General features: G+C 40.2%; 1 protein-coding gene across 2 annotated transcripts in view; it reads left to right on the top strand.

Moving 5' to 3' along the window:
* The window catches only part of smyd2a (SET and MYND domain containing 2a), an 88387-nt gene extending 71952 nt beyond the window's left edge, over positions 1-16435 (top strand). For both annotated transcript variants that reach the window (XM_060933531.1, XM_060933532.1), the window contains 4 exons: positions 4402-4525; positions 9493-9667; positions 9784-9892; positions 15834-16435. In XM_060933531.1, coding sequence (XP_060789514.1) covers positions 4402-4525; positions 9493-9667; positions 9784-9892; positions 15834-15917 — 492 coding nt within the window. In that variant the 3' untranslated portion in view covers positions 15918-16435. The remainder of the gene's footprint in view (positions 1-4401; positions 4526-9492; positions 9668-9783; positions 9893-15833) is intronic.
* Positions 16436-16829: the final 394 nt, after the last annotated feature.

Raw genomic sequence — 16829 nt, 5'->3', positions numbered from 1 at the left:
GTAGTTTAACCGCAAACTCAAGGGGTGAATGATGCCACACCCCTGAAGCAGGCCGACTAAGGGCTACCACCAAAAACAAATAACTAAAAAAAAAAAAAGTGGTGGACTCTGTGTCCACCCGGCGGTTTCCTATTCACAGTACAGCAGAAACCACTCACAGCCGAAGAAAAATGCTCACCAAAAGTCACAAACTTCAACCCACTTCTCTCAGTACAAAACTATCAAAAAGGTCAAAAGGCTGCAAAAAAAACGGACGAGGCCCCAAATGTTACAAACTGATGTAGCAGTGTAACATCTATGATAAAAAAGTCACAGGGCTCATTTAAGTCTAGGGTATTTTATTGTAAAATAATAACAGAACAAACCAAGGAAGAACCAACAAAGAATTAAAGTACATACAAAAGGGGAAACCAACCACAAAGGAGAAACAAGCAGGCATCAGATAGGCGTGGAACCAGCCCCCAAGGAGAGAGTGAGTGTGTTTAAACTCCCACCCTAGTATTTATAGAGGAGACATCATTGGCTCTACCCCAACCACCTGTGAAACAATTAAGTGCAACAACCATACAAAAATGTACTGGGGCCCCTAGTGGTAGGAGGACGTAACACAAGCAGTCACCTCCAAAGGCTAAGCCAATCCCCACCCGCAAAGTAGTCACATGATTTGCACGTGACTTGCATCCCCCTCCCCAAATCGCCCACTGGTTGCAGATAATGTGCACACGCAGCTACCCGAGAGGTGGAACTTGCATCCAAAAATCGCAATACGGTTGTGACAAGAAGTCACCTGTGTGCACCAGGCTTTAGATGCAGACACACATAGCACTGGGAACAAATCAAGCACAGCAGCCAGCACAATCGCTCAATGCCTGTTAAGTCTTCCCAGAAAATCATACAGCCAATATAATGAAATGTCACTTCTACTATTTACTGTTATCCTAGACTAGGGTGACCCAGATGTCCCCGTTTTCTTGGGATAGTCCCCATTTTTGGTGGCCTGTCCCCGGCTGGAGGTGTTCCTGGAAGTGTTTTTAACCATGACCGATCCAAAAAAAAAAACAGACCAAAACATCTACCAGATTTCAACAAACACCTCATGTATTGTTTTGTGGATCACTTTAAGACAGGCTCTGGCTGATAGCAGAGATGGTATAGAACAGTGTTTCTCAACCACTGGGCTGATTACACACACACACACAAAAGTTGAAGCCAAATATTAAATAGTTCAGGATGTCATAGTGTCCCAAATCCAGTAGCTGGTTTGCCAAACAGTTTTCAAATGGAACAAATACATTTGTGGGTAAATTAAGAACAACAAGCCTTTGTTTTTGTCACATTCCTCCTCTATGTTTAACCCATGCGCACAGAGAGAGAGAGAGAGAGAGAGTGGGTGTGGATGTGGGTGTGTGCATATAATATAATATATAAAGACACACACACAGCGCGCTTGTGCAGTGGGCAAAATAAATTAAATGTGTTTGTGGGTAAATTATATGGATCTGTGATGCCTGCTGGAAGAGAAGAGCAGGGAGGATTGAGAATCGAGCAACTGTGGTTTGTTTACCCCTGATACTAAAACTTGGAGCCTCCTAGCAAGCATCTCAAAGACGTGTACAAAAAGCCTAGTAATTCCTGTTTATCTGGGCATAAACGATACAGGATTTATCTTGTGTCTTGATCACCAGGTCTTTAACCCATCCACTTATAAAAAGTTGCACTCCTCCATGCTCTTCCAGGTTTTCATCTGTTTGTCTGTGTAGAACGATGTCTGCAGCACCAGGTAGTTTGAGATTTTGGAGAACTCAACAGCTGGATAATTTTCCAACTCATAATGAATGAATAAATGAATAACTTTATTTAAGCACTATTAGTTGATCAGCAGAGCTGGTAGGATCGTGCATGTACAGATACAAATAATTACAAATACAAAAGACTGTATATTTTTAATCTTTAAAAAAAACTTAATCAGCTGATTATCTGTTAATTATCTTCACATTAAGTTAATTAATAGTATGTATAACTATTGTTTTTTCTATTTAGTTATGGCTACAGTAGGATCAAAATTTATTCTACTAATGTCAAATTTAGCTAGTAAATTTTTCTTTCATTGGAAAAATCCTTCTTTGTTAGCGTGTAAGGATCTAGCCCATTGAGTGGCTTCTATATCCACTTCTTTTGAGTGTACTTCTTAGTTTTAATAACTTGCTTGTTTGCTGTACACAAACATGGCAATAAGTTCTTGTGTTAATCGACCAGACTCCAATTTTGGATTATTAATCCCTTTTGACTGAGAATGCCCTGCAAGCATGGTTTTATGTTGGCTTCTGGCACATTCATACAGTTTTAAATACAGTACCTACAATTAAAAACAGTTTGTTTTTATTCCATTTATTTAATTCCTGGGCTCCCATCTGTAACAAGGAGTAATGTTGCATCCCATTAATACACTTTACAATAGATTATTTGATTTTAATAGAACAGATAAGCCAAAATAATTGGGGATCTTTTTTAATGAGCCCGGACTCATTACAAGTATGAATAGGTGGGCCGTAAAGTAGAAAAGGTTGAGATCCCCGTTCTAGAACACCTCTGGTGTTAACCTTTTCAGTATTTTGATTGGTGGAACTGAGGAACAACTTTTTAGCAGACCGCTAGAATCTTTGCCTAAACTTAGTCATTCATTCAGCTTTGACAGATCGCTTCATCCACTCCTTGACAAGTGAACCATAGTCTTTTCTTGTAGGCCTAAGTGACATTGTTTGTCATCTATGTTATTTAGCCTTTAAACTTGTCTGAGATGTAGCGATTGACCTAACAAACCGTAGCCTACTGCGGCCAATGCTAGTAGGAGAAAGCTCAGTGCAGCGCCAATAAGTCAGCTGAAGTTGTTGCTAGATGTAGCGTTGCTGTAAAAGAAATCCAGCTGGGGTAAAATTGTAACAGTTCAATGGCATAAGCTAATGTGCACACAAATTGGTGTGTTATCCACAGAGTAGCTGGCTATGTAAAGCTGTAGGTTTATGGTATTGTCACCAAAGTGTCAGTACTTTGTATAATTTGTTGTGATGTGTAGTGAACTACCCATTTTGATTCAGGCTACTCATTTATACTAGGTCATCAATTCAGCTATGGCTACAATTTAGGCTATGGGAGATCAGGAATCATTTGTATCCTTGATGATGATGTTACCATACCTTGAAATTGCTTGGATTGAAGTAAACTGTTTATTTAAATTGTGTTGTGTGTTTTGTATATTTTTAAATACATTGTCCATTACTGGTGGCATATAAGATAATGAATTTAATATATTTACTTTCATGGGTCTAAAATGTCTATTTCAGCTAGCCTACAATTTAAGAGTCTATAAATCTAAACTACAGTATGTACCCATACCAGATTTTCACGTTGTCTTTAATTAATGTTAACCTAAGGCCACACCAATTTAATTAGTTGGTTCTCTGATTTTTTTCAGGAAAAATATGAAGCGAGCGGGCGAAATAAAATTAAAAAAATGCTCTGATGGTAAAATTAGCGGTGGAAATAGACCAAACAATACAGGCAAACCAGTAAACAGAATTTCAATGTACCTGTCAAAGATTTTATGCTTCTGTTCGCTGAATATCCTAACAATCACAAACACAGGCTTTGTAGGATTCCCCTCCACAGGCATGTTTCTTCCACAAGTCTTTATCTAAAGTGAAAGGGGCGATTTGATTGGTTTTCGGCGTCACATGACCTTTTCTGTTGGCGGGAGTTTGATTTCAATTTTTTTTTTTCATTTTGCATTTTTTTCAAGCGGCGATTCCGAGAACCAACTAATTAAATTGGTGTGGCCTAAAGCAGTTGCAAAATAGGCCTACAGTGCTCTCAGTGAAGAAAGTCCCACTTTTTATGCAATGCGTGATCAAAATACATGAAAACCAGAAATGTGTTCCCCCTTTATTACAAAGATTAATTTGTCTCCCCCCCCCTTTATTACAAAGATTAATTAGATATTTTAATGATATTTTCATCGCCGAACCGAAAATGTCCCCGGTTTTCTTCTCAGAAATCTGGTCACCTTAACTTGGATCAAACTTTACTGCATTTTCTGCACTCTTGTACAGTATGTTTATCTTGCAGAACAGACACAGGCTCAACAAGATGGGAATATCGGTTATTCTCCAAGAGAGTTAGCCAGCAGTTGGGTGGTCAGTTTAGCCTTTTTGTCTGTTGCCTGGCTTGACCTCAGTTTGAAACACTTAGCCAAGCCAGTACCATTTTCAAGATGTTCTCCAAAACGCAGCACTTTTTTGCTTTCAGCCTTTATTGTAATGCACATTTTATGTAATTTAATATTGTCACTTTTTATAATCCTTCATTTCCAGTAAATTTACTGTACTCTGGGATGTGGCTTAACAGGACAAAGCCAAAATGGAGATTCATCAGAAGCTGAGTAATCCCCCTGAGCCAGAAGAAATTCAGGAAATGGTGAGGTATGCCAAGAATATCATTGAGGAATTCAGGAGAGCCAAACACTATAAGAATATCCTTACCAGCCATTGTCTGTCTTGGGGTGTGTGATTGTACACACATCTGTCATTCTGCAAACAGATTACTAAAATCAGAAGCATAGCATAATTGCAACTAATTCTACTATACTAAGTAAAAATGTTATCCAGGTTTGTTCCATATTATGTGTAACTTGCTAAACATGTTAAGTTGTCTTTAATTAAAAGTTGTTTTTTTTTTAATGGTTCAGTAAGAAAGTATTGCTCTGAGAACTCTTGAAATATGATGAGCTTGGAGCACTGTGTTTGTAATCTGATCCGTGCTGGAATACCTGCTCATTCTGAGAAATTAGAACACAGTACAGAGCCAAAGTAACCAATTAACTGACCGATTATGTAATTGATACTAATCAGAGGTGGACAAAGTACCCAGCTTCATTACTTAAGTCAAAGTACAGATCCCACTGGTTAGATGTTACTCCGATACAAGTGAAAGTTGTACAGTCAAATTTTTACTTAAGTTAAAGTACTGAAGTACTTGCTTTTAAAAATACTTAAGTATTAAAAGTACATTTTCTGTCAACGCATCATTGTATTATTGCCACAATGCTTACAAATACCTAACACCGTTACCAAAGACAGAAATGTGAATTCACAAATGCCGCTTTTCCACTACAAACGCGGCTGAGCCGTGCCGTGCCGAGTCGAGCTGAGTCGAGCTGAGCGGGGCTGTTGGAGTTGCATTTCGACTACAACCGCGCTGAACCGTGCTGGCTGGAAGTGGGTGGACACATTGGGTGGAGTTAGCGAAAGTGGGTGGACGTCAGGTGATGTCGTTAAGCAGCGCAAACAGTGACATCAGTGACAGTGGCGGAACAAGTCAGAGCCGGGCCGGGGGCGGGGCAAATGACCGGGCCCTTTATTAAAGCTTATCATAACATCATTTTAGGCTACAAAATGTCCGCAACTGCGGTGTTTACCAATTTCAACACTACCGGGTGCAACTATATGTTATTTAGTACATCAAGTCCTTCAAACGAACATGTAACTCAGAAACAAAAAACATTAGGATACTGTACATGGCTCATAATAAAACATCAATAGCGCACATTATTTGAAGGGCATGCGAATGAGCGCTCAGAGGTTGCAACGGTGACAGGAAGAGTCAGAAATAAAAGGAGGGAGGTGCAAACCTCACTGAATGCACTGTGTTTACCAATTTCAACACTACGGGGTGCACATTAAGTCCTTCAAACGAACATGTAACTCAGAAACAAAAAAACATTAGGCGACATACTGTACATGGCTCATAATAAAACATCAATAGCCTACTGTGCGCATTATTTGAAGGGCATACGGCGAGCCTTGCGCTCCGCGAACTCGTCCACGATGCTCTGTATGTCACTGATTCAGTGATCTTTTAAGCGGTAGTCTCACGACCCGAATAGTAAACAATAAACATGGAGGACATGGAGTCGTTAGTGTTGCTGGTCTTGGTGCTGTGGCTTGTTGTCACCTACAACGCCAACAGATACTGGCAAGAGCGTATAGATGAGGCGAGGCGCATAAGGCTTCAGAAATTCTCGTAATTCGTAATTATTATTCTTCCGGGTTTACGGTGTTTACAGATCCCAGCGCGCTCGCGGGGCGTGTGTGGGCATGTGAGGACACGCCTCCTCACCAATCAGTGCACAGGGGAGTGTCTGCTCACGCCCCCAACCTCAGTCGGCACGGTTTGGCTCGCTTCAGCCCCACTCCAAAACGGTGCGAGTTTTAGGGGCTAAGCAGGGCTGAAACGAGCTGAGTCGTGCTGGTTTTTGGTAGTCGAAACGCGAGCCGTGTCGGGCTGAAGTGAGCTGAAGCGAGCTGAAGTGAGCTGAAAAAGGGTAGTGGAAAAGGGCCAAAAATGAACCATCATGGTGGTTTAACATTAAGCTAGCTAGTCAATGAAGCTCCACCTGACATACTAGCAAACTCTTTTCAAACTCAAAATCATATTGGGTAGCTAATGCTACTAGAAAAAAGATTTCTACATTTTGTTTATTTAGCAAGATTATGCTAAAACATTTTTCTGAAAGGACTTCAGATAAGTTAACATTATTCATGGTAGCATAACTCCGTTTTTACATGCTAACTGTGTCCAAGTTAACTAGCTATGTTTCAAGTTTCAAAGTGCTTGTCATATGCACAGTAAGGAACATGTCCTCTTGCACAATGAAATTCTTAGTTTGCCATCCACCATGAATGCCAATTACAACAGTAAATAGGTGGAAGAAATAATACAAAGTAAAGGCAATATAGTGCAAAATAAAAGCAAAAAAGTACAAAATACAACCCTGATTCCAAAAAAGTTGGGACAAAGTACAAATTGTAAATAAAAACGGAATGCAATGATGTGGAAGTTTCAAAGTTCCATATTTTATTCAGAATAGAGCATAGATGACATATCAAATGTTTAAACTGAGAAAATATATCATTTAAAGAGAAAAATTAGGTGATTTTTAAATTTCATGACAACAACACATCTCAAAAAAGTTGGGACAAGGCCATGTTTACCACTGTGAGACATCCCCTTTTCTCTTTACAACAGTCTGTAAACGTCTGGGAACTGAGGAGACAAGTTGCTCAAGTTTAGAGATAAGAATGTCCCTACATTCTTGTCTAATGTAGGATTCTAGTTGCTCAACTGTCTTAGGTCTTTTTTTGTCGTATCTTTCGTTTTATGATGCGCCAAATGTTTTCTATGGGTGAAAGATCTGGACTGCAGGCTGGCCAGTTCAGTACCCAGACCCTTCTTCTACGCAGCCATGATGCTGTAATTGATGCAGTATGTGGTTTGGCATTGTCATGTTGGGAAATGCAAGGTCTTCCCTGAAAGAGACGTCATCTGGATGGGAGCATATGTTGCTCGAGAACCTGGATATACCTTTCAGCATTGATGGTGTCTTTCTAGATGTGTAAGCTGCCCATGCCACACGCACTAATGCAACCCCATACCATCAGAAATGCAGGCTTCTGAACTGAGCACTGATAACAACTTGGGTCATCCTTCTCCTCTTTAGTCCGAATGACACGGCGTCCCTGATTTCCATAAAGAACTTCAAATTTTGATTCGTCTGACCACAGAACAGTTTTCCACTTTGCCACAGTCCATTTTAAATGAGCCTTGGCCCAGAGAAGACGTCTGCGCTTCTGGATCACGTTTAGATACGGCTTCTTCTTTGAACTATAGAGTTTTAGCTGGCAACGACGGATGGCACGGTGAATTGTGTTCACAGATAATGTTCTCTGGAAATATTCCTGAGCCCATTTTGTGATTTCCAATACAGAAGCATGCCTGTATGTGATGTAGTGCCATCTAAGGGCCCGAAGATCACGGGCACCCAATATGGTTTTCTGGCCTTGACCCTTACACACAGAGATTCTTCCAGATTCTCTGAATCTTTTGATGATATTATGCACTGTAGATGATGATGATATGTTCAAACTCTTTGCAATTTTATACTGTCGAACTCCTTTCTGATATTGCTCCTCTATTTGTCGGCGCAGAATTAGGGGGATTGGTGATCCTCTTCCTATCTTTACTTCTGAGAGCCGCTGCCACTCCAAGATGCTCTTTTTATACCCAGTCATTTTAATGACCTATTGCCAATTGACCTAATGAGTTGCAATTTGGTCCTCCAGCTGTTCCTTTTTTGTACCTTTAACTCTTCCAGCCTCTTATTGCCCCTGTCCCAACTTTTTTGCGATGTGTTGCTGTCATGAAATTTCAAATGAGCCAATATTTGGCATGAAATTTCAAAATGTCTCACTTTCGACATTTGATATGTTGTCTATGTTCTATTATGAATACAATATCTGTTTTTGAGATTTGTAAATTATTGCATTCTGTTTTTATTTACAATTTGTACTTTGTCCCAACTTTTTTGGAATCGGGGTTGTAAAAGGTCATGTCGTGCAAAATAGGCAGTATAATACAAAAATAAGACAATGATCAAACGTAGCATGCGAAAAGGGCAGTAATGTGTAAACAGTCAAGGACAGTTTACAGGGAGGTAATAAATGTTATCGTTAGCCGTGGACAAGGCTATGGCAACTTGGTGGGTAAATCCATAGAAAGTCATTTGACTAACCAGACTGCATAGCTACATTTGCAATGTTATTGCTAGCTCTAAAAGCACAGACAACTTCATTGCAAACTTTCTCTTGGAATAAAGCGTTTACATACCTTAATCTGCTTCTGCAGGTTGGACGGCAAATTTTTGTAGGCCATGATGTGATTCGTTTTCGGCAAACATTTAAAACAAACCGTATCTTTAATCCTTTCTGAAAACTGAAACATGGGTTCTAGATAAAGCCATGGGTGCGCGCATGCTCCAGAAGAACCGCCTCGTTTCATTCTGCCATTAACTGATTGTGTTGTTCAAATAATGTTGTTGAGAAATCATTGATCTTGAATTTATACAGTCTATGGATGTGACGTGACCCTAGTGATTATTGATAGGCTGTCTCATTGTCACCTGCGAAAAAAAACAATTACATTTTAGAAAAGAAAAAAACATCCACTTTCAAAGCCACTTCATAGTAACGAGGACCTTGATAGAAATGTCGTGGAGTGAAAAGTACAATATTTGTTTTTCAAATGTAGTGAAGTTAAAGTCATAAGTTTCCCCAAAAAAATAATACTCATGTAAAGTACAGATACTCAAAAAGTGTACTTATGTACAGTACTCAAGTAAATGTACTTCGTTACTGTCCACCTCTGATACTAATACACAGAAAGTGAATGTTTATTAAAAGTGCATTGCTTTTTTTCTTTAGGCCACTTAGGAATAAAATTGCCTAATGTCCTGTACGTTATATACCTGGTGCTCATAATCAGTTGAGTGAATTTAATGAAAATTGGATCGCGATTTCTGCTTTAAAATAAATTCCAGACATTAAACCTCAGGATAACAGTGTTTGAAGTGAGTGATTGGAAAAGTCCTTGACTCCACAGCACCTCCCAGTGAGCTTCTAGAGATCTGTGAGTTAAGTCTGGAGAAAATGGGATCCATATTCGTTGACACCAATGTGTACATGCTGCACATGATGTACCAGGCCATGGGCGTTTGTCTCTACATGCAGGACTGGGATGGAGCCATGAAGTATGGCGAGAAAATAGTGCAACCCTATAGGTACAGTGGAGTATTTATATTAATAAAATTCGACAATAGTGATAAGTAATAATAGTAAGACCTTTTCTTTATATTTCTTGTTTTTGACCCTGATGCACATTTCCCCCCTTTCGCAGTGTGTATTACCCTCAGTACTCTCTCAATGTGGCTTCTATGTACCTGAAGCTGGGAAGACTTTACTTGGGACTTGAGAAAAAACCACAAGGAGTGAAAGCTTTAAAAAAGGTATTGTGTATTTTTGAAACTCAACCAAGACACACATGACAACAAAACTTATGAAACGGTGCAACTTTATTTCACAATCACAGCTAAGGCTTTACAGCCTACTTGGAAAAGATCAGTCACAGTCACACCCACATGTGCCTGGGTGTGCCCACGTTGTATTTAATGCTATATCCAGGTCCATTTAGGTCCTAGTGCTTATGGTGGTTGTATTCAGTTATGTAATGCATTTAATTACTCTTACTACTTGATTCTATATTGAATCACATTTCCCAACAATTTCAAGCAAAATATTTATCTCATCTCATCTCATTATCTCTAGCCGCTTTATCCTGTTCTACAGGGTCGCAGGCAAGCTGGAGCCTATCCCAGCTGACTACGGGCGAAAGGCGGGGTACACCCTGGACAAGTCGCCAGGTCATCACAGGGCTGCAAAATATTTATTTTTTCTGTAATAGCGAGTTAAAGCAAGACGACTCAAGTAAAGAAAACAAACGCCAATGTTGAAAGTATATTGTGTCAAAATCAGGAATCCAGCTGAGCATGTTTTGTGCACGTGTGTTCACATGAAGTCTTGGACTAATTTATGAAAAAGACTAAAAGTCTTGACTGCTGGCCCACAGGTAAGAAACTGTAGCAATATCAGTCTTTAAATAAAAATCCAAAAATATTTTATATAATTTTACATTTTATAGTTTTATATTACGCAGTTACTGTATCTGTGCAGGGAAGCAGCCAGTAGCATTGCCGCCCTAAATGTCAGATGTCCCTTTTTCAATCCTGTCACTGTTTGTGTGGTATTTTACATGTTTGTGTGGGTTCCATTCATTTTATTCTTGCCTCCAAAAAACATGCCAGCAGGAGGACTGGGCTCTAAATTGCCCTTTAATGTGAATGAATGTGTGCTCAGGGTTTCCTGCACCCCCTTGTAGTCCGTATTCCCAGGATGATCTTCCTCAGCTTTCTTTGTACATGACTTGTGCTGGTCAACAGCTACAGTACATGTGTTTTTCTGCTGCTTTTTGGTTGTGTTTCCGTCCTCTTAACCATTAGGGAATCACCTGGATACCTTCTTGGAGGAGTGTACATGCATGCATTTGATATACAGTTGTCCTACAGTCTTCGCTCACTTTGTTTTTCTTTCCTAATACACGTTGGACATCCTGCACCTTGGAGCTACTGTACCTGTGTAACAACTTACAGTTGGAGCTACAGGTTACCTGTCCTCTAAAGCTAGCAATCTACTCTTCTCTCCTTTCCTCTCTCCAGGCTTTAGTAAGTGTATTTTGTATTTTTTGGAGCCAGCCAAAACTCAGTGGCAACTAGCTTGAGTTGGATTCCCTTGTTAGCTTGCTAGCCTTGTTATCTTTCACTCCTGCACTGCCTGGGAGTGATCTATCCCTCCATTTTCCTGAATCTCTGGCAAGTGCAGTCTCACTCAATTCTTTGGCACAATGTGTAAGCATCCTGGAAGCTACACTATGGCCAAAAGTTTAACAACTGACCATCACACCCATATGTGAATTTTCCCCACAAAGTAGGACTAGTTTCCTTCACTGGAACTAACAGGTCTAAACCTGTTCTAGCAGGACGATGACGATGCTCCTGTATACAAAGCGAGCTCCATGAAGGCATGGTGTGTGAAGGTTGGAGTGAAGAGCTCGAGTGTCCTGCACAGAGCCCTGACTGAACTCCACCCCACTGAACACCTTTGGGATGAACTGGAGCCTCAACATCCGTGTCTGATCTCACTAATGCTCTTGTAGCCGAATGAACACAGATCCCCACAGCCACGCCCCAAAATTTAATGGAAAGCCATCCCAGAAGAGTGGAGTTGCTTAGAAAGTCAAGGGGAATAAATCTGGAATGGGATGTTCAAGGACATATGGGTGTAAGGGTCATTCCCCCATCACTAAAGAGTGTCTCAGATAAGAGGGGCTGAGACCAAACTTATCTGAGAGGTCATGTACAATGGGTGCAGCAGACATGCTGTTGAGACATTGCATGTACCTGGGAGAGTGGCATCTGCATCTATAAGTGTTTTCCTAGAGCTGGAAAAATTTTGGTAAACTTATTCCCTAATTTAAACTCTATTCAGTGTCAACTGTGATTTTCCCTGTGGTTCTAGTTGTCCACTAATTCTGCAAACATTGCACAGAATTTACTAATCTGACCACAGAGTCTTGCTTTTGCAGGTTGAGAACTATGACTGATTCAGCAGTCAACGAGTCACTCCTGAACACACGAGCCCCGAATACATACAGTGGTGCTTGAAAGTTTGTGAACCCTTTAGAATTTTCTATATTTCTGCATAAGTATGACCAAAAACATCATCAGATTTTCACACACAGGTCCTAAAAGTAGATAAAGAGAATCCAGTTAAACAAATGAGACAAAAATATTATACTTGGTTGTTTATTTATTGAGGAAAATGATCCAATATTACATATCTGTGAGGGGCAAAAGTATGTGAACCTTTGCTTTCAGTATCTGGTGTGACCCCCTTGTGCAGCAATAACTGCAACTAAACTTTTCCTGTAACTGTTGATCAGTCCTGCACACCTGCAATTTTAGCCCATTCCTCCGTACAGAACAGCTTCAACTCGGGGATGTTGGTGGGTTTCCTCACATGAACTTCCCGCTTCAGGTCCTTCCACAACATTTCGATTGGATTAAGGTCAGGACTTTGACTTGGCCATTCCAAAACATTAACTTTATTCTTCTTTAACCATTCTTTGGTAGAACAATTTGTGTGCTTAGGGTCGTTGTCTTGCTGCATGACCCACCTTCTCTTGAAATTCAGTTCATGGACAGATGTCCTGACATTTTCCTTTAGAATTCACTGGTATAATTCAGAGTTCATTGTTCCATCAATGATGGCAAGCCGTCCTGGCCCAGATGCAGCAAAACAGGCCCAAACCATGATACCACCACCACCATGTTTAACAAATGGGATAAGGTTCTTATGCTGGAATGCAGTGTTTTCCTTTCTCCAAACATAACGCTTCTCATTTAAACCAAAAAGTTCTATTTTGGTCTCATCCATCCACAAAACATTTTTCCAATAGCCTTCTGGCTTGTCCACGTGATCTTTAGCAAACTGCATACGAGCAGCAATGTTCTTTTTGGAGAGCAGTGGCTTTCTCCTTGCAACACTGCCATGCACACCAGTGTTGTTCAGTGTTCTCCTGATGGTGGACTCATGAACATTAACATTAGCCAGTGTGAGAGAGGCCTTCAGTTGCTTAGAAGTTACCCTGGTGTCCTTTGTGACCTCGCCGACTATTACACACCTTGCTGTTGGAGTGATCTTTGTTGGTCGACCACTCCTGGGGAGGATAACAATGGTCTTGAATTTCCTCCATTTGTACCCAATCTGTGTCTGACTGTGGATTGGTGGAGTCCAAACTCTTTAGAGATGGTTTTGTAACCTTTTCCAGCCTGATGAGCATCAACAATGCTTTTTCTGAGGTCCTCAGAAATCTCCTTTGTTCGTGCCATGATACACTTCCACAAACATGTGCTGTGAAGATCAGACTTTGATAGGTCCCTGTTTTTTAAATAAAACAGGGAGCCCACTCTCACCTGATTGTCATCCCATTGATTGTAAACACCTGACTCTAATTTCACCTTCAAATTAACTGCTAATCCTTGAGGTTCACATACTTTTGCCACTCACAGATATGTAATATTGGATAATTTTCTTCAATAAATAAATTGCCAAGTATAATATTTTTGTTTTCATTTGTTTCACTGGGTTCTTTTTTATCTACTTTTAGGACTCATGAAAATCTGATGATGTTTTAGGTCATATTTATGCAGAAATATAGAAAATTCTAAAGAGTTCACAAACTTTCAAGCACCACTGTATGCCTTGTATGCTCTCAGGTGCTGTGAGTGGTTCTACTCCATCATCTGGATCCACTGCACAACCCAGTTCATGGAGCACTAGCCTTCCTACTGAGAGTGTTAGAATAAAATCTGTTGAAGGTGTACACTTACCAGCCACTTTAATAGGAACTTGTTGTTGATTTCTAAGATTCCTGTTCTTGGCTGCAGGAGTGGAACCCAATGTGGTCTTCCGCTGTTGCATGCTGAGATGCTTTTCTGCTCACCATGGTTGTAAAGAGTGATTATATGAGTTACTTTATCATTCCTGGCAGCTTTAACCAATCCGGCCGTTTTCCTTTGACCTCTCTTATCAACAAGGTGTTCGTTTCTACCCACAGAACTGTGGCCCACTGACATTTCCCCCGACACACACACCCTCACACACCATTCTGTGTAAATTCTAGAGACTGTTGTGTGTGAAAACCCCAGGAGATCAGCAGTTTCTGAAATACTCAAACTAGTCCATCTGGCTCAAACCAACACCCATGCTACTTTGAGATCACAATTTTTCCCATTCCGATGCTTGAACATTAACTGAAGCTCTTCATTTGTATCTGCATGATTTTATGCATCATGCTGCTGTCAAAGGATTGGCTGATTAGAGAACTGCATAAAACAGTAGGTGGATGGGTGTTCCTAATAAAGTGGCCGGTGAGTGTATGTGGCACCTGTTGCAGTGCATCAGTGCACCATGGTATGGTATTTTTCTGCAGCTCATAAATTTGCCACAGCCTCTCTGAATGGATTAAGTTGCCTTTGTGTGCCATACTTCCCCAAGAGCCAGGCATGGTACCTTGCCCTTGTACTGGATTCATTCAGAATCAGTGACAAGGAGTGGAAGAAAAGAAAAGGAACAATGGCTGGATAACACTAGTTGATTTTTAGTTTGTTTGCATTTAATCTAAAAACATTCTTGGGGATTGTTTAGAGGAATTTTTTTTTTGTTAATGGTAATATTTGTGGTGTTGAGTAGTCTGCAGCATTATTTCATGTTTGCCATCAAACATGAAATTATACAGTATTATACAGTAGATGTATAATATTACTTTTGTGTGTTAAAGTGGAGGTCAAAATTTTACATAAACCTATTCTAAAGCTGGTTTCCTGATGCGCATATCTGCAGATATTTTATTTTCCACAGAAATTAGTTATTAGGCTAGTTGGTTTACAGTCCCAAATAATGAGCTTTTAACTCGTTGCATTCCAGAGCATTCCACACCAATATGATGAATGATAACTGGGTAACATTAATGACCTCAGTGTCAGCAAGTTTCCATTTCATGTGATAACCTAGATGAGTTCCTCCTCAATGCATCCATATTAACGAAATATCTCCAGCTGAAGCTGTGCGAGCTCTCTGGATAGATGTACGATTGATTTCCACAATGAAGACATTCTGCAGGCGGCACGGTGGTGTAGTGGTTAGCGCTGTCGCCTCACAGCAAGAAGGTCCGGGTTCGAGCCCCGTGGCCGACGAGGGCCCTTCTGTGCGGAGTGTGCATGTTCTCCCCGTGTCTGCGTGGGTTTCCTCCGGGTGCTCCGGTTTCCCCCACAGTCCAAAGACATGCAGGGTAGGTTAACTGGTGACTCTAAATTGACCGTGGGTGTGAATGGTTGTCTGTGTCTATGTGTCAGCCCTGTGATGACCTGGCGACTTGTCCAGGGTGTACCCCGCCTTTCGCCCATAGTCAGCTGGGATAGGCTCCAGCTTGCCTGTGACCCTGTAGAACAGGATAAAGCAGCTAGAGATAATGAGATGAGATGAAGACATTCTGCAGCATGCTGTACCTTGGGGGCGTACCAAATGAGCGGGTGTACCTGACTTTGACTGTCGTCTCCACTGCATGGACTTTGGCTCCAAATTTGACAACATGAAGTTGGTATTTTGGCTTCATTTCAATAGAACAGAAGGCAGTAGAATCACACCCTCCATGTGTTCTACAGTCGGTGCTTAGAACCCCATGGTTCTGAAGTCATATGTTGTCAATATTTTGTCTAAAAATTGGACATAAACTCTCTAACTTCAAATGCATTGTGCTCCATTTTATTTCAGGCTATTGCCATCATGAATGTTGCATTTGGAAAAGACCATCATTACATCACGGAGATAAAAAAGGAAATGGAAGCGCATAAGTAAAGGAGAGGACCTCTGTAAATTCAAGGATTGCTGTTCTGGCATGCAACTAATACCTCTGCTTGCATACAAACCAGTGTCTGTTTCTCTCTGATGTCATTTTGCATTTTTGTTTGTTTATTTTACAAATAATGCTGACCTTGGTTCTTGATATTGAGGTGCTGGTTCTGTTCGCTGTCCTTACTCTGAATAAATATGCACTGTTTATGAGCAAGGGCTAATAAGTATTAAATATTTGTCCTAAAGGTCATCTTAAAGATGCTTCTTTAATTTCTTTGCCATAGCATGCATCAACTACTTCATAAAAAAAAAAAAGATTGTTTGCTTGGCCACAGATTCAGTAACACCATGTTTGGATGCGTATTTAACATAACTAAAGACACATGTCCCTGATTCTAAATATTGATAATTGTCTAAAGAGTGTGGCCTTTGTTTCATGCCAAAGTTCGACAGTATCTGTAAATCCTGTAAGGTTTTTGGCACAACCAAAAATGAATCAATAAAAGCCATTGGTTTTCTAACATTTTGTGAATACTTTGATTTGCGAATATTTTTTGAGTACTCATATGAAGTAGACGAATCAAAAACTAGAATAGTATGTCACTGTGTTAAGTAACACGCTGACAGACAAAAAAAGAATTGTCTACTAAAATAACAGATCAGCTATACAGTGAGGTCCAAATGTCTGAGACCACTAGTTAAAAATGCTTCTTCTAATTAAAAAGAAATTACAAACTATATTATAAGCAACAACTTAAGTGAAAAGTCAAATCATGAAAAACAAATAATGAATCTTCTCCTTTGGTGATAAAATGCTTGTATCCATACAACAATAACATTAGTACAGGAGGAGCGACTTTCTGAAGGGGTGCGTTTTCTCCAAACCCAGATGTTCACATTGCGTGGTCATATGAT

The sequence above is a fragment of the Neoarius graeffei genome, chromosome 11 (genome assembly GCF_027579695.1).
Source record: "Neoarius graeffei isolate fNeoGra1 chromosome 11, fNeoGra1.pri, whole genome shotgun sequence".
Taxonomy (NCBI): domain Eukaryota; kingdom Metazoa; phylum Chordata; class Actinopteri; order Siluriformes; family Ariidae; genus Neoarius; species Neoarius graeffei.
This window is presented reverse-complemented; position numbering and strand designations above follow the sequence as displayed.